General features: G+C 41.0%; 1 protein-coding gene across 4 annotated transcripts in view; it reads left to right on the top strand.

The window, feature by feature from the left end:
* Positions 1 to 18,868, top strand: part of SASH1 (SAM and SH3 domain containing 1) — a 203,897-nt gene that overhangs the window by 82,487 nt on the left and 102,542 nt on the right. Inside the window, exon 1 of one of the 4 annotated variants that reach the window (XM_066605456.1) lies at positions 1,758 to 1,812. The exons of the other annotated variants lie outside the window; for them this stretch is intronic. Coding sequence (XP_066461553.1) covers positions 1,766 to 1,812 — 47 coding nt within the window. The 5' untranslated portion in view covers positions 1,758 to 1,765. Of the gene's footprint in view, positions 1 to 1,757; positions 1,813 to 18,868 lie in introns of those variants that run through there. 4 annotated transcript variants of the gene reach the window in all.

Below are 18,868 nucleotides of genomic sequence, written 5' to 3'. Positions count from 1 at the left end.
TATACCATTTAAAGGCATATATAAAAGTCAGAAATGGGGATTCCACCATCCCTCCATAAGATCTTGCTATAAAGTAAAAGAAAGCTCATTATCTCCCTGGCAGCTTAAGGGGTGGCCATTAAGGAAAAAGAAAAATTTAAAAACCATTTCAAGGGGTTGTGCCAAGATACCCCCTTTTCAGAATGTGGGACCAAGGGCTAACAGCTGATTACTCCAGCTCCTACTGCTGGCACCCCCAAACAAACCATCGATTTTTGCTATGGGAAGCCCATGCCAGCCAGACATTTCTCATATGGTGAGTGATGAGAGGGAACTGTAGTACTTCATGATGGCCATTCAGATGAATGTCTGTCCGGTAATACAGGGATGGCACATGGCCTGCCAGAACAGAGTAGTTTTCTGTTCTGGTTCATAGAGGGGGTCCCTAAAAGGAAGATATAACATGGCTTGCTTTCTTGTCTCAGCACCTTTGAGGATACTGTTTCAAAAAAGTAGAATGTATTTCTAAGATAAGTTTAGATGCACTCTATGACCTGGAAAAAGGACGTAATGTACAGAACAAGTCGGATATGTCGTTGACTCATTAGAGTGTTCCTGGATTTTTAAGCATTAGTAGCAAAATGGGTTGAGACACTCGGAAATAACGATTTTCTGCACATTTGAACAACAATTTTCTTTGGTAAACAAAAGCTTTTCCTGCTTTATCAGCTCCATAATTAATGTCCGCGAAGTTCCACAAAAAGTTACAAATAGTAGTTACTGAAATATTTCTATTAACGGAGGACTCCAATAAGCATATACTTAAACATATTTGACTTGTCACGCTTCAAATATTTATACTGAAGGACATTATTAAGGATGCAGCAGTCCTTGGTAATCTCTGTAATCTTGATGGAATGCAGAGTGGAATGTTAAAAAGGATTACTGGAGTGGTTTTTATAATTGTCCAATGTGGATTCACATTTTTTGCTTTGCAATGTTTACTGATGTGGTAGTCGGTGGAGTAGCTGAATTTCGGATATTTCCACTCTGATTTCTTTCTGTTCAATGAAGATTAGGAAACTAAAGTGATTTTCTCTGCATGTTGTATTAGGCCAAGGCATCAAAGCCTCATGACAGAGCACATGGAATTCAAGGGAATGTGGAGAACCACAATCCTCGTACCGTTTTACCTTGATTGTGGTTGGTAAATATATGAGGTTTTTCCCATTAAAGTTAACGAGGAAAAAACACAGGATATATCAAAATTCATTAATATTTTACCTCTATGGCCAAAACCCCCCAAAATAGTATGTGGGAACATGAGTGTTAAGTTTTAGGTGCACCTATTGTTTTAAAGTTTCTTCATTTCGGTATGTGTTTTATCCATAGAAGTATTTAAAATATAGTAAAATGCAACATTCATTGACACCAGGCTGCATAGTGAAGCTTTTCTTCAATTTCAGCCACAAGGCGAAACTAAGGCACGCTTCCTGCTTGGCTTGGAAAGTTGAACTAACTTGGGCGAGTAGAGGTTATGGTATCTTATTCAACTTCTGTCTTGAAAATTATCATTTCAAGGTAGATGAAGAAATGGAATGCAGAACTTAAATTCTTTCAGTGTTTCTCATAGCTGTTAAAGGGAACCTGTCAGCCCAGTTTGAGATAGGTTCGGAGTTTTTACGAGGTGCTTCTCGCCCAACCCACCACAATTGACATTTTTTTGGCTATTGCACTGCATTCTGAGAAAAATGTCAATCATGAAGGGTGGGGCAAGTGTTACCTGATGAATATGCCGGAACTCTCTCATGCAAGAATCTGCTGCTTGACTATGTAAGTATAGAAAAACTGCAAAACATTGCTCCATAAGTAACAGACCACAAGAATCGGCGTCTGTCACTACTTTATGCTACCCTCAGGCTGCCTTTACAGGGGCGAGAAAATCTTGCACAAATATGAATCCTATTCTTCTTTCATCTCCTTTTATTATTAATTCCTTGCTGTGGCTTCAAAAACTACATAAAAAACCCTGCATCACGGCAGAATGTCCTAAAACCACCCTTAAAGGGGTTGTCCTGCTTTTAAAGGAAACCTGTTATCAACTCTAAGCATCATAAACTAAGTTGTGGAGCTTATAGTTCAGGTGACCTGGAGTCCAGGGAGCCTCTTTTCATACTCAGTTCCCCATTCCCGCAGTACCTCCTGGCAATATCAGTGTGCACCATGCTTCTTCTGTGAAGAGTCAAACTGGTGTGCGTATGCTGACTTGGCCAGGGAACACAGCAGGAACGGTACTGGAGTCACTTTAAATCTAATTAGTGAAGCTAAAGCGACATTCCCTTTAATTGATATGTTTTAATGTCCTACACAACACATAATTCTTCATTTCTATGCAGTCATCACATCAGCCATTGTGACAATCTTCAATATAGCTTTATGAACCCGAAGAACAGGATGAAGGCTTTTGTACTTCCCGTTCATAGCCTTTTGACGCAATTAAAATTTTTTGTCTAAATCACTTTAGAGTTAGCACTTTATGTTTTAAAGAATTTAAATAGTTAAAACACAACTAGTAGATTTGTTGAAAGGGAAGATTCCATCAAACCAAAGTTCCCCTGCCATTCTCCTCGCTCTCCTGTAAAGTTTCCTGACAGTGATTTCTCTTATCTCCCAGTTGGGAGCAGGTAAGTAAACACTGATAAGTTAAGAGTCCATTTGGCCTCCTCTTTTATAAGTCAGCTGCTCGTTATGTAAATATGTATGTGACCTTCTCTGCAGGGTTCTTAATAAGATGCAGTTATATTATTTGCAAATGAGGTTTCCAGCTCTGCAGGGTGTTGACCTCTCCAACACTGAAAACTATTCTGCTCATTTGCCATTTGCTAGGAATTGGGGAATAGTGTAATCATGAGAACACTTTGCTCCTGAATTTGGGATTTTTAGTATGATGTTTACTAGTGTCGGGCGCTGTAACCATTTTTGTCTATGATACTCTGTAATATGGGTTGTAAATATGTGTTACTTCTGTTCATATCATGTTAATGACTTCTGTCAGAATTCTGCATCAAAAGTATATCCCAATGTATACCTCCAATGTCACCCATAAGCTGCAACACAATATTTTTACTGCATGTCTCTGTATGGAACAGTGGTAGTCTACTGTATCATTCCATACAGGAAAAAAAGGCACACTTGAGAGCATACCTTTCCAATATATTGCAAAATACGTCAGCTTAATGGGGGCCCTATAAATGTGTTTGGCATATGCTGAACATAGTGTTCAAACGTGTTGTGAACACAGCCTTGGTATGACATCCTCATCACGCAATGCGGAAATGCTGCAGGCTTTCATGGCAAACTTCACTTCCTCAAATAAGGGGGTGAAATCTGAGGCATATCTGTACCAAAATCTGCTGCAACATTTCTACTGATTGGCATGGATTTTGCCACTGGGGATAATACGCAGCAGATCTGACACATGTGAGCATGCCTTAGGGCTCCTTCATATGACTGTATTTACGCACACAATACGCAGAGAATAGAAGCCATTGAATTCAATGGGTTTATTCTCATCACTCTTTTTTGCACGCTCTATTTTTGGCACATTTACGCACTAAAGGTCCCCATAGAAGTCTATGGGAGGTGCACAAATGTATACTCAATACCCACGCAATATGCTGTGCAATTCCATGAGAAAAAGAACACATCTGGAATTAATTAGTCTAAATAGCCTTTAAAATCATGGCAAGAGTGTGTTCCACACCCATATGAACTGGCCCTGCGAGCACAAAAAAAATAAGTAATATGTGCAAAAACACATGTAAAAGTGCACATGTACACTGTGATTTTGGAACACTGTCAGTTTACTTTAGTGCGCTTCTGCGATTTTTTTGTAAAGCACCTCATCACCCATTGCAATGATGGGGTGCATTAAAAAACAGCGTTGATGGCTTTTAAAAATGCAGTTCAAAAACGCTGTGAAATACAATGCTTTTACAAATGCCAGTGTGAGAGTGCCCTTATGGTGCTGTTAGGACAAGTAAGTGGGAGCCGGGCAATGTATTTTTTATACCTATCTGCTCCTTGGATCCCGTGGTGCCCATTCCTGGAGTCCGCACTGTGCATGCAAATGTGACTGTTTTCAGGACCCAGTGCGTGGGCTGTGCCATAGACTTGTATGGTAGCGCGCTCACAGGGCTCTAAAGAGAGTCATATTTTCATGTGCAGCACGGACTTCACTGGCGGGCACCACGGGATCCAAGGAGCTTCACATTTAGTAGCTGGTTATGCATGCCATTGGATTTTTAACATTGTTTGGAAATGACCAAATGGCACCCAAAATGTTAGAATTTTCCACATTCTACACCGAAATGAATTGACTTTATTCAGCATCATGTTGCTCTTTGATCACAGACATGGCCAGATGAAAGATTTGTGGACTATGGGGTGATGACACAAACACTTTAGGAACTCACTAGCATCTACAATAGCAGGGAGAGCTTATATTGTAGCGAAGAGGAAATTCTGCCGAGAACTGTTCTTTTTATCACCGTTTTGTTTTGGTTTTTATGTGGTTGTCCCCTTTGTCTTCCGTGGGAAAAACTGCAACATTTCAAGCTATATGTAGAACATGTAGTGGGAAATTCCTAAAGCTGCAGTTCTAGTAAATAGTTTTTCTCTTCCCCGTCTTACACTTATTGCGGCTGGCGGTGACAGATACCCATAATAGGGAATGTAAAAGTAAAACTCCACTTCTTATAAATGGTTGTCACCTCAGAGTGAAATCTGCCTCTGTAATAAAATTTAGCAGGAAATATCTGCCGTCTGTGGAGTTTCCATGTGCAGCCGATGCTTTAATGGATGTTATTTCTCGGATAATGACTTTGTTTGTATAACTTAGATGTCAGGATATCCAGGGTATTCCCAGGATAAATCTGTACCTTCTTACATCCTGACTCCCATCCTGTCTTGCCATTGTTATGTATGTCTTTTACATATGTATCCATTTTATTAGTAATGGGCTGAATTTTTATACTCAAGGCTAAAATTAACTATGGTAATTTTGGCATACATTTTAGATAGCGGACATTAACCTTCAGCCACCGGCAATATCTCCAACAATACACTTGGTCTCTCTGCTTGGCCAGACATACATGTGTGTTGAATGCAGACCAGGGAGAATGCCGTTGCTTGAACTTGTCTTCCAAGATGAAAATGATCGGACAATTGAAATCTAAATGCCCGATACTTATCTTCCCATATATCGGCTGTTGGGGAAGAGTTGAGAGGCCATCAAACACATTGGATGATTGGCCGGTCCTGCCATAATCTGCTGGTTTAGCTGATTTACATCTAAGGTTTATGGCCATCCTTATACAGTTACTATAGTTGCCTCTCCCCGTACAGCTGCAGTTTTTTGTGGATGCAGCAGTAGAAGCATTTCCTAGAACTAAGGAGAGAAGCAATCAGGGTTATGCAAAACAGCTTGTACTAACAAGAACCACTAAGGCCTCCTACACACAGCTGAGCACGATACTGGGCCCTGAAGCTCAAGTCGATATCGTGCAATGACCCCACGGATGCGAGGCATTTTGCTTTTATTCTGCCGGTCAGTACGATTATGGTGATACCAAATTTATATAGTTTATTTGTATAGTAATGCTTAAGGGCTCCTGCATACGTTTTTCTTCGCGTTTTTTTCACGCGATATTGCTTCAGTTTTTTCACACGATTGTCAATGGGACTTAATGTTAAAAACTAGAGTTGAGCGAACGTACTCTGTCGAGTTTGATGCTCATTCAAGTATTAGCGTACTCGATGGTGCTCGTTACTCGAACGAACATAAAATCGCGTACGACCCCGCCCCAGCTTTTGGCTCCTCCCCACTGTGACGTGCCTGTTTTGGCCCCTCCCTGCCACGACGCAGCACGCATCATTTGAAAATTTTTTGTCTGGCAAGGAAGGGGAAGGTGAAGGGGAGAGGGGGAGAGGGAGAAACATGAACCAAGAAAAAAAAAAAAAAAAAAGCTCGGCCCCCGGCGTTCCACATACAAAAATGCTCGAGTCTCCCATTGTAGTCAATGGGGTTCGTTACTTGAGTAGAGCTCTCGAATTTTGCGAAAAGCTCGACTCGAATAACGCAGACCCGAGCATTTGGGTGTTCGTTCATCTCTATTAAAAACGCATCGCAGGCTGGTGCTTTGCAATTTTCGTGCTACGCACAAGAAAAACGCAAGTGTGCAGGAGCCCTTAAGAAATTACATTCCTTTAGAAAAAAAAAAAAAGAATTGCTTTCTGTGGACACCTTTTGACCCCTTGACTTTCTAATTTTTCCATCAATAGGGCTATGAGGGACCGTTTTTCATTTTTTGCGGAGCAACCTATAATTTGTATTGGTACTATTTTGGGGAATATTAAACTTTTAGATGGCTTCTTATTCACTTTTTCCTTAGAGAAGGAGTGCCCAAAAAACCTCAATTCTGCAATTGTGTTTATTTTCTGACAGAGTTAACCATGTGGGATTAACAGTGTAATATTTTAATAAATTGGACCCTTACGGATGTAGCAATACCAATTTTTAAATTTTAAGATTTTTATTATCTTTATTTAATGATTGGGGAAAGTTTATTTGTTTTTTTTTACAATAATTTAAAAAATCTTTACTTTTTACCTTTTTTATCAGTCCCCCATAGGACTTTAGCTTGTGATCATTCGATCACTTATAGAGTATAATGCAATAAGTCCTCATGTAGCTATGTTGCTGGAAAAAAAAAGTCATTTATCAGAAAAAGAGAATTAAAAAACAAAAAGTGCTGTAGCTGTAAGGGGTTAGGGAGCATCTAGCTTTCCAAAATATTCCACAGCGTGCCTTTTAAAGCAGCATCCAGCTCGCTCAACAGCTTTATCTGTACATCCTCTTTTACAGCATAAGCACTGTCATTCTCCATATGCTCAAAGCACTGGCGTAACTATAGGGGATGCGGTTGCACCCGGGCCCAGGAGCCTTAGGGGGCCCATAAGGCCTCTCCTCTCCATATGGGGAGCCCAGTACTATGAATAAAGCATTATATTTGGGGCTCCTGTTACAGATTTCATACCTCTTTCTCCACGCACAGTTGTTGCACCGTTTTGTAGATGTACTTAGAAGAATTAATCACTTTGTAGAAACTAGATAAATTGTGGACATATGTTTCTTCTATAAACTGTTATGTGCAATGTGTTAATTCAACTTACCAAGACAATCACATATCAATAATTGTCTGGAATTTCATGGCAGTTTAACATTCTTGGAGCGAAGACGCCACACTATTTACAACATGTGTGTTTTGGGAGGTTTATCATCTGCTGACTGGGAGGACTGTGACAAATCTGCCATAATTTGCCTCCTCTCCAGTTCCAGACCAGATTACTTGGAGTTACAGATCATACACACTGCAGCTGTGTTTTGGTCACTGATTTCTTCGTTTGGTTGGCTAAGAACATGGAAACATTTCCACATTTTGATAGTGTCCAAGCCAATTTCAGGTTACGGCATGATTGTAAGTTATCCACAGAAAAGTCTTCTGAGAAATGCTTTGAGGCCAGAGGAGCATCGAGTACAGTAAGCGGTGAATGAGTGCAGTCAGCTGGTGTCATTACATCGAGGCCTGATTCCATGTGAAATTACTACTATTTATTATGTTTTAGAAGTCAATGACGGGGATAGCAAATATTGGAACAGAATCATAAGACGGATGACCTCTACGAAAATAACACTTTTTTATCTGTTGTCTGCACCGGACATTCTTCTTAGGCTTCCTTCATATTAGCTTTTTAGGTTCAGTTGCTTCAATTAAGGCAGCAGGAAAACATAATCTTCTGGCCAAATGGGCCCATTTTATGACAGAACCAAATAGTGCCAAACGGACCCCACTGGCTACAATGGGGATACATTCAGTTTCCGTGTGGATGTCTGCCATTTTACAGGCCTCCGAACAGAACCTACGACACCGATGTGAACAGGCCTTAGAAGCGACCCCCGATGGTAAGGTGTGCAATGCTACCATCTTCAGGGCCTTTTTATACGGGATGACTGTTAGGCACTTAAGCGCCTAAGAGTCATCCCAGTGATATTTGCCTCTATGCTTTCACACAGTAGTACTGTAAAAATTGTGAGGAACTGAAACCTAAAGTCTATTAAAAAATTGCTAGAGCCTGTTCACATCTTGTTTTCTTCTCCTCTGTTGGGTTTTTTCCACAGGTTTCCATCTGGATTGCCAAAACTGCATCCAGGCAGAAACTTGAATGAACCTGTAGGCTTCCATTAATGAAACCTGCTCAAATGGAGACCAGTGGGTCTCTGTTTCCCATTCCTTTCTGAAATGTTGAGCCACAAAAAATAACATGGACTACCTTATTCTTTCTGACCGAAGATGCCGGAAACTAACGGGTTGAGGCGGAAACCTATGACAGAACCCAGCAGCAGAAGAAAACGAGATGTGAACAGGCCCTTAGTTGTACATGCTTGAGACACATAGTTGGGCTTCAGTTAAACTTCTTCCAAAATAAGAAACATAGACATAAATATCATCCAGAACTGATATATCGTCTTACTATATGAATAAATACTGCATCTAATGGGAGGAAAAATCGGTGGGAGAAACATTAACAAACTTCGATGTGCAGATGATACAACGTTACTTGCAGAAAGTGAAAAGGACCTGGAATATCTGATCCGAAGAGTTAAATAAGAAAGTGAGAGCATGGGACTGAACTTTAACATAAAGAAAAAAGAAGTAATGACAACAGCAAGTAATAGTACAGTCCATGTCAAAATCGAGGAAATTGAAGCGGTTAAAGATTTCCTCTTCCTTGGATCCAAGATTGAAAGCAATGGAGAATCAAAACTAGAAATCAAATGAAGAATTGCACTTGGCCGCAATGCAATGCAAGGAATGTCAATGATATGGAAGAGCAAAGATATCAGCATTGCTACAAAGACCCGTATGATAAATGCTATCATGTTTCCGATCTCCATATGCGCACTTGAAAGTTGGACTCTCAGGAAGGCAGCTGGAAGGAAAATTGATGCTTTTGAACTATGGTGCTGGAGAAGAATGCTGTGTATACCATGGTTGGTAATGGTCACCAACAAGATGGTCCTAGAGTGTATCAAACCAAAAATATCGCTCGAGGGCAAAATTTACCAAACAGAGGCTCTCATACTTTGGATATATCATGCGAGCCAATTAATACTCGGCATAGTTAGTGGGCCACGAATAAGAGGACACCAAAGAACAAGCTGGCTGGACGCAGTAAAGGCGGATACAAACATGCACATGTAAGAACTGAGAGGTCAAGGATAGGAAAACATAGATCCATAAAGTGACCGAAAGTTGGCCTCGACTGAACCGATATCATCATCATATGAATAAATAATACTTTTATACTGTACATTTACATTCTATAATTTCCAAGCCCTGTGGTAACCAATAGAAATGGGGGTAATTTTTCCTTGAGAGTATATACCACAGTGTGTCCATCAGTCCTCATAGTCATACAGCAGGTATTCCACAAAAAATAGAATAAGGGCCCTTTTACACGGAACAACTATTCATATTCTAGCTGGATCGCAGGAACCTGAACGATAATCATGGAGTGCAAACTCTGCCAGCGACTGAATGACTAACAATTTGCTCGCAGGCATAAAAATCAAAACGACAATACGGCTTAAGTAAACAGGCAGTCATTCATCTGTAAACTACTTCCTGTTCGTAGTGAATGTTTTATACCATTTTCTTGTCGTTTTTCGCCTCCATAATGGTACTTGTTATTGCTGTTATTGACCTTCAGCAACTACCGTGGATCTTCTTCTTCACGGACCTCTTAGAAGTTGCCGTCGTTTTGCTGATGCCTTTCTTCACGTTTCATTTAGCCATTGTGAGCCGGTATGACGTCGGCATGGTTGTCGCTGACTCGCACGGACTGTTGCTCTAATGAACATGCAGTAGCTTTTGTACTTGACTTGGTTTGTACATGGGTTAAATGTGTGTTGGTGTCAGCTGAATGCTGCAGTGTTTGCCTTTACTGAGAAAGTTTTGACCTGCCTCTAGAACCATCTCCATGGAAACCTAATGGGGAGATAATTGAATGGAACCTATTTTGCTATCCATCCCTTTCTCACATGGATGCCAACAAGGTCAAAACTTTGCAGTCTTAAAAGTTCCTTTCAGCTTCATGCTAATGCGATAAGACTGAGGAGCCATTTGTCTCTCAGTGCCTGCCCCCATTTAGATAAATGAAAGTGTATTCATCCCATGGCGTTTATAGGAGAATTTGGCTTTCACACTAATTATTTGACTACGTCGCCTCTAACCAAGTTCCTTGCTTGTTCAGCATGCTAATTTTCTCCCTCCCTTGTATTGATTACTTGCTCGTTGATGTTCATGTTACACATGTGTGAACTTTAGACACGGGAGAGAATTTTATATCCGTGTTTTCATTCAGGATAATGATCTTTACCCTGTAGTTGGATTCTAGACCTGTCAATAATATTGTTTCACAGTTTGTGTTTACTCCTTTCATTCATGATCAATAGCATGAAAAGTCAAAAGTTGTTGTTTTTTCCTGAGAAGAGAAATAACTGAAACATAAGAAGCAAACTTTTGAGTCCATAGTGTTCAGTGCTAAAAGTAAGGCTGCTTTCACATCTGCACTGGAACCTGTAGGACGTTTTCATCCAGTAGAATGCTGGTCAGTTGAATGGAAACGGAACAGACCCAATTATAGTCAATGGGGTCCGTTCAGCACTGCTCAGTTCCGTCATAAGACCAGTCCATTCACCCAGGTGAATACCCTTTCCAGCTCCTATAACAGAGCAGGAAAACAATGTGTTAAGTACACAGCCTCGAGAGAGGAAGATAAAATGGACTCATCTGACGTGTGCGGCTCAACCTGGAAAAGAGTTGGCCGCCACACCTCGGATCCAAGTGGGCAACACAACACGAACTAATATTGGAGACACTCTGTCGAAGGGACATCCGAAGAGAGAGCAGGTACACAGAGGAACCTGATGGAGCAGGAAAATGGAATCCCCAACGCAGATATGAAAGCAGCCTTCATAGCACATTGCTCTAGTGTTGTAGCAGTGCATGCTGTAGAATTTGTCCATATGGTGCATAAGCCTTACTGTTTCAGTTTGAGTTTGACACGGCTGGTGGTTTTGAATTTCTTTCCATGTGTCTCCTCTAACACTGGTGGGAGTTGTATGGGTGTGTTTGCTGTTGGAGTACACCTGAGGGCAATTAGGAAGGGTTTTTATTTCCACCTTGCCTCGGTTCTGTTCTATTTAATTCATGCAGTCTCCTTCAGTAGTTGGAGGTGAACATTGCAGGATTCTGTGGCTTATCCAGCAACTGAGTTCTGTGATTCTCCCAGCAACTCTTCAAGATAAGTACGGAGGTTTGTTTTGTGGTAGAGTCTGTTCATTTGTGCAGTGGTTGTCTTTAGTCATAGGTTACAAGGATAGTGAGTGCCCTAGGAACGTAGGTGAGTGCGTCCATATCGGCACGGGTCATTCACTATCAGGTAGGGACTGTCACCTGCTAGAGCCACATGGGGAAAGTTCTCTTTTTTTTCGTTACCACTTCTAGCTTGTTTTCCTGGTACTGTGGTGTGAACAGTGCCAGAGTGATTATTTTTGGTTTACACTTATAGCACATTTGAAGCGGACGTGACATTTACCTTATGAAAGTGGATTGAAACCAATTAGGTATAGAAGAAAATGAGTTATATAATGTGGTTAGTTAATTAATGAGAGAATAATGAGTTAATCACAGCTTTATGTATCAGAATATATTATTTATAGTGGAAGGTTGGGTGCTGCCAAGTGTTTGCGACTCTGTGCTGGCACTGTTCCATTGGCGTATATTACTATTATCTTCTTTACTTGATTAATTACAGCGATATTCAGAACCACACATTTTTTTTTTGCTTGAATGTTTTATTAAATGTTTTAAAAAATAAAACAATTTAAAATAAATACCCCCCCCCAACCCTCCCCTGCAATCCCCCTTTTAATCCGTGTTAAAACCTAATCTCCACAGAAGTTGGTGCAGTTATTCATACTTTATACCAATAAAGTTCAAATATAGCATTCATATTATTCTTTCTCTTCTTTGGATTTTGTATACTGCCACATCATGTCCGGCATAGTCCAACACTGAAAATGGGAGCATAAGAGATTGTAGAAGGCATAAATACCAATTACAAGTCACATATCTTATAAAAGTTTACAATGTTAATATTTTACAGTGATACCCGTGGCCAAATATTGTAAGGGCTCAGCATGCAATTGTGCAAATGACTTTATTTCCGGTTCACTCGGTATATGAGAGACTCGCCCGAACACCCCTACTCCTCCAGAGTTCCAAAGCTTACAACTTGTGCAACCCTGAGAGCCAAGAAGTCTCACACATCTATGTAAATTGTGTACAATATTTAATTTCCATGATTTCTCTGACTTTCCACCAAACTTTGTGCACAAGGGTCAAGGTAGGGAGATACTTAGAATTGCATTTAAATGTATAAGCCTAGAGCCACAAATAAATAAATAGTTCTCAAAAAAGACTTCAGCATTTCCGAACTAGCTGCAGCTACTTCCTCTGTCTACGATCCCCGAAAGTGTTGCTTTTGAGAAGCTAAATAATAAGCTTTAGGGTCATCTTTTGTAAATTCTAAGATTTCCAGCGGCAGGGACATTTTTTACACCATACTAAGGCCTCATGTCCACGGGGAAAATCAGATCCGCTGCAGATTCTACATGTAGAATCTGCAGCGGGTCCCTCCTGCCCCGCGGACATGAGCGCCGAAAATAAGAATTTAAAAGTATTTACCATCCGGCGCGGGCGGAGAAGATCAGCTGTTCCTCACGGCCGGATCTTCATTTTCGGCCGGCGGATGAATTCCTGACGCCGGCGGCACGTCCCGACGTGCCGCGCGCATGCGCCGGGCACATCCGCCGAGCCGAAGCAAGGAAGATGCGGCCGTGAGGAACAGCTGACCTTCCCCGCCCGCGCCGGATGGTAAATACTTTAAATTCCTATTTTAGGTCTCCCGCGGATCCGGACGGCTTCCATAGGCCTCAATAGAAGCCCGCGGGAGCCGTCCCCGCGGGAGACCCGCACGAAAATGGAGCATGGTCCGGATTTTTCCATGCTCCATTTTTTTTTAAATCCCTTTTATTGACGATCCGCGGGTATTTATCTACCCGCGGGTGGTCAATGCATCCCTATGGGATGCGGATCCGCATGCGGGAGATCCGCTGCGGATCTTAAATCATATTTTGCCCGTGGACATGAGCCCTAAATCTCTGAGAAGCCTATTGCCCTTATACAAAATGCTGTGGTATCCACTTGTGACCTAATCTGACTTGCTAGGGTTCTATTGCTAAATGAAAATAGTAATAGGGATAGAGGACACCCTTGCCTGGTCCCCATATATAATGAAAAGGAAGGTGTTAATTTTGCATTAACATATGCTTTTGGGTCAGCAAACAATAATTTGAACCAATATAAAAAAATGAGGGCCAAAACCTATTGATAGTAAAACCTGCCAATAAAATACCCATTCTATACTATCAAATGCCTTAGCCATATTTCTACTGAAATCTGCAGATTAAGATACAGACAGAATATTCATCTCTAGATCTGGAAGGTATAAACCCAGTTTGACCAGTGTGAACCAATGTAGAAATAACAGAATAATCTGTAGGCCAATACTTTCACTAAAATTTTAATGTCCATCATCAAAAGTGATATGGGCCTATAAGAATAAGCCATAAGTAGATCCTTGCCTATTAATTGCTTTCTCAAGCACTGCCAAGAATTTCCTAGAGGAGTTAAGAGAAGTAGAGAATGAAAGCAAAGTCTTTCCAATATTTGTAGAGCAAGCATCAACTTACCCAGAGGAATTTCTCAACCCGGTAATGTATGTAGAACCCATCTGAGCCCTAGCAAACACAGCTAACATGTGCCCCGTACGTTCCCCTTCCTCAAAAAATGTTGTTTCATAAACTCTCTTCTGTTAGCATCTGTGTCCAAATCAAATTGTCTCTAGGTATCCTGAGTGTCTTTTCAGTTATTGAGTGGCTATGGGGTACCAGTGTGTATATATTCAGGTTCTGTCTGTAGTAATCTGCCTTGACGTTCTTGGCCAAGCTGTCACCACGCCCTTTTAGCATGGGTAATATTCTGAAGTAGGACTTCATGGTATTCCATTCTCTGCACATATTAATAGACCCATAATTTGTGGCTATAATTACTTCTAACCACTCAGTAAGTCTTATGATTTTAATAACATTTTGCCAGAAAGCATTTAGTTTTATGGGCTTATGGCGCAGGATGCTGGCAGTATCATAACCAAGTTCCACTAGTATAGGAATATGATCTGATGTTGAGTCGGGTACTATGGTAACTGTTGACATTGTATTACACAGTAAATCATTACCCACTGCTAAGTTTATTCAAGAGAGATAATAAGTACTTAAATGGCAGGTACACAGTGTGTACTGACCAAGGACAAGATACAAATCCCCAACACATAGCAGGACTAGAAGATCCCGGGGACATTTACATGTTCCACGTCTGATGTTGTGTACTTGATCAGGGGCACTAAATGTCCTCTTGGAGGCCTTTATGTTGGAGAAACAGGACAAAAACTGAAAGCCAGGATGAGATCTCATCGCCACACAATTAAAGAAAGAAAGACTGATTTACCTGTGGCCGAGCATTTCTCTGGTCACGGACACAACATACAACACATAAAAGTTCTTATACTTAAAAGCAATTTAAAATCACAAAGCCACAGAGTAATTTGAGAGTACAAACATATAACAACTTTTGACACCTTCAACAGAGGGTTAAATTGTTCAAGGGGATTCACGTGTGAATGGGAAGTATAAAAAATCTATAGCACAGATAACACTGCTGGCCTGGTGACCCCCTAACACTAATTCAGGGACCATAAAACCTACACATCTTTATTAGTGGACTATTTAAGTATGTTTTTATTTCTCTACTCATTCTACATACATGAAGTATCCTTTCAAGTGCAAATTAATCACATCATGTCTGTGCCTTGTCTTGTCATAAGTATGTGTGTGTATATATATATATGCATGCCTCTTCGGATCCATTTCATATCATTATGCCTGAGTAAGAATCCTGAGAGGTTTGAAAGCTTGCAATAACATCATGTATTTTTGTTAGCCATTAAAAAGGTATCATATCTACAAGATTACTTTGTTCCAGCAAGAGAAACCATCACATTTAATCACTATATGTCTAACTCTCCACAAGTTAGTGTATAACATTTACTAAAGTAGATGTCCTAGAGGGGGTCAAGGAATTTCCTGGTATCTTGTTTTCTACTGGAAACATCCCAGGATAGATCTAGAACAGAATTATAGTCTCCCATGATAAGGACAGGGACATCTGTAAACCCCACTATGTATCCAATTAGATTTCCTATGGCTACACTATTATATGGCGGCAGGTTATATAAAGAGATCAAGAGACAGGCCTAAGTTTATGCCTGCAATGTAAATAGATATAACACGACTCTGAGTCAAGTTCACTGGAATACCCCAGAAAATCGATTGTTTTATGGCTCAAAGTACTAACTCTTCTTGAGTAACCAGTATGTGTAGCATGGGAACTGTGTCCCTCCCAAGACATATTAATAGTATGTAAAGTGTCTTGCACAAGATGCGTTTGTTGTAGACACAAAATCAATGGTTGAAATTGATGGACCTCTTGACATATTTTGTACCTTTTAACGGGATCCCCCATACCTTATCCACTCCAGGAAATAATCTTTATATAATTATACATAATCTAGGAACGACAATGGTTATAACTGACAGCATATATTTATAAAAAAATAGGAAATAAACTTGTAATTTGAGAGGATCACCAGATAAATACGCCACTTCACAATATCACACTGGTCAAAGTAGACCTTCCAGGAGCATTCAGGGAGACAAGAAGAGAGAACAGACCCGTTAAACCAAACAATGGAACTACCTGTTGGAGCTCCAGTCCACCATGGAGCCGAGATTTGTAGTGAACATGGGTAAACAATGCTAAACATATAAATTGTGTGTTGATCCAAGTCAACAGATCAACTTGCTAGATGCCTTTATAGCCAGTCCAGTAGCAAAGCTTTGATCCTGGGCTAGAAGTTCATGCAGAGATCCATCAGAACTAGTGTTATATTCTCATAGATTGCAGCTGACTTAATTCTCTCTGCCTCTCAAATGTTTCTCATTTTGATCCAGCCACCTAGTGACCTCTTAAGCAGTCTCAAAGAACTGCGCAGTTCCATTTGCTAACACGCGCACTTTGGTGGGTTATGGCATTGAGTAGGAAAGATGATCTCATGTAGCCAACGTTTTACTTCTTGGAAAGCTGCTCGTCGTTTCTGCACCTCTGCTGAAAAATCCAGGAAGACAAACTCTTATCACCATCCACAGTCACATATTTCATCTCCCGAGCGTTGCGTAATATAATGTAACGATCTATAAAATGCAGAAGAAATTGGACGCAGGTGGAGCGGGACGTGTTGCTACTCGGTGTGCTTGCTACACCGCATATGATGGTGTCAGGGAGTCCTTGCCAACAAGATTTAGCAGCCATGTTTCAAAATATGCCGAAGGGATAGAACCCTCCACTTGCTTAGGAAGTTGCACATTATTTCATATCATGATTGGTTCTCTGAATCATCAAGCTTGGTAGACAATTTCTCAGCTATTTGGTCATGGCTGCGCACATGTCTCTGCAAGGGCACCATTTGATCTTCTATCTCACTTATTCGCCCCTCCACTGCTGTGGTGCGTTCTGATACATTCTGTAAATCATGTCTAATGAGGTCTATATCCTCCTTTAAAGAGCCGACTTGTAAATACAGAGTGGTCAAAGCAGAATTACACTTGTTAATAGTCAAAAATATGTTCTTCAGTGTAGGTTCTGCTGGTTTTAGTAGTGCCGCATTGGAATTAGCTGCTAATAATACTGAGACTGCTGCCGGTGATATCACAGGTACTATGTCCTCCAGCAGTGGACTCTCCTCTTGTTCTTCAGCATGGTTGCTTATACACTCCTCCCTCTCCACCGCTGAAGGCCCGAGTATTATTAGCGGAGAGTCTCTGGCAAACTTTGCAGCGGTGTCCTTGCTATACTCAGCTCTGCTTGGACAGTCCGCGGCACCATGTCAACATCGTGTGGTGCCGGTCCCCACAATGTCAGGGAGCTCCCCCAGATGCGTGGCAGGCTGTGGCAGGCAACAATTGCCCAGGATCAGGCTAGCTGGAGCTCTTACACCACACAGCCGCTCTCACCCCCGGCCAGGCTCCACCCCACCAGTATCATACTTAATTAATCAGAACTGTATGCGTTTCTTGTATTTTGTTTAGTTCTTGCCTGTTATAATTATAGCAGTAGATTAATTGTTGCTTTTGTGGGTCTTTGTAGGGTATTATTGAAAAAATCAGTTAAAATATCTTTTCAACCTTTGCAATAAGTCCTTCCATGTAACTGCCTTGCTGGTTGACTTCATAATACTTTTCCCTGTGGGGAGGTATATAGTATGGACATATAAGAGGCCCCATTCAGATGGCAGTATTTGATCTGTATTTTGCATCAGTATTTGTAAGCCAAAAGCAGAGTGGAGTATACAGAAAAAAAGTCTAGTAGAAATATTTGCACCTCTTCTGTGTTTTGGACCCACTTCTGCCAAAGCTTACAAATACTGATGCAAAATACTGACCAGATGCTGCTGATACTGCAGTATGAATGAGGCCTTAAACCGGGCTCACATGGGTGGATTCCAATTGTAGAATCAGCATGAAGGATCCGCAGTAAAACACAGGCATTGAAAAGCATGACTTTTCGACTCACACTCGTTGATACGAATTGCGTATTCCGCGAGTGGAGGAAAACTCACAGCATGCTCTATTTTGCCGCGGACTCCACGCGAATGACCTCCATTTAAGTCAATATATTAATATTGCATATGGGCTGCGGGTACCCGTGTCATCGCTTAGCGAAGGAGTGGGAAACACAAATATTGGAGAAAAAACTGTACTACGCATGACCGACAGCGAGAAAATATGGTATGTAGGGTCCGGCCTTAGAGGGAACCTGTCAGCTGGAACATGCTATACAAACTGCAGGCATGATGTTATAGAGCAGGAGGAGCTGAGAAGACTGATATATAGTTTTATGGGGAAAGATTCAGTATATAGGCAAGAACACATGTTGCATGTACTAATACACTCGCCGCTATGGAGTGTATTAGCACATGAACTGGGTCTTTTTTTTTTTAGACTATTCAAACTCTGCGTATTGTGCGCAAGTTTACAAAAAGAAAGCAGGAAGATGGGTCCTGCCTTATTTTTCTTGAACGTAGTAATAACGTGCGAGAATCCTGATACTGGAAACAAAACCATTGATATTTTTGATTTTCACGGCCGTGTAACGGGGCTAAAACACGCCCATCTGTTTAAGCCCTAACTTGTGTTTTATGCATTTAACCCTCTGCTCATTCTAAGCTGAACAGTCCAATGGGCGGTCCTATCAGTGATTGGCAGTTGCCTCTGTATATACAGTCATACACAGATATCTGTCAGTCACTGGTAGCTCCGCCCATTGGACCACTCAGCTTAGAATGTGCAGAGATATAAATGAATTAATTACAAGTTGTACTGAATCTTTCCCCATAAAACTATATATCAGTCTGCTCAGCTCCTCCTGCTCTATAACATCATGTCTGCAGTTTAGACACCATGTTCCAGCTGACAGGTTCCCTTTGAGAATATTTCTATCTACAGTAAAACAACTGCAAAAAACAGTCC

Source organism: Eleutherodactylus coqui, chromosome 1, assembly GCF_035609145.1.
Source record: "Eleutherodactylus coqui strain aEleCoq1 chromosome 1, aEleCoq1.hap1, whole genome shotgun sequence".
In the NCBI taxonomy this organism is placed as follows: Eukaryota; Metazoa; Chordata; class Amphibia; order Anura; family Eleutherodactylidae; genus Eleutherodactylus; species Eleutherodactylus coqui.
The sequence above is the reverse complement of the archived record's forward strand: the minus strand, read 5'-3'. Positions and strand labels throughout refer to the sequence as shown.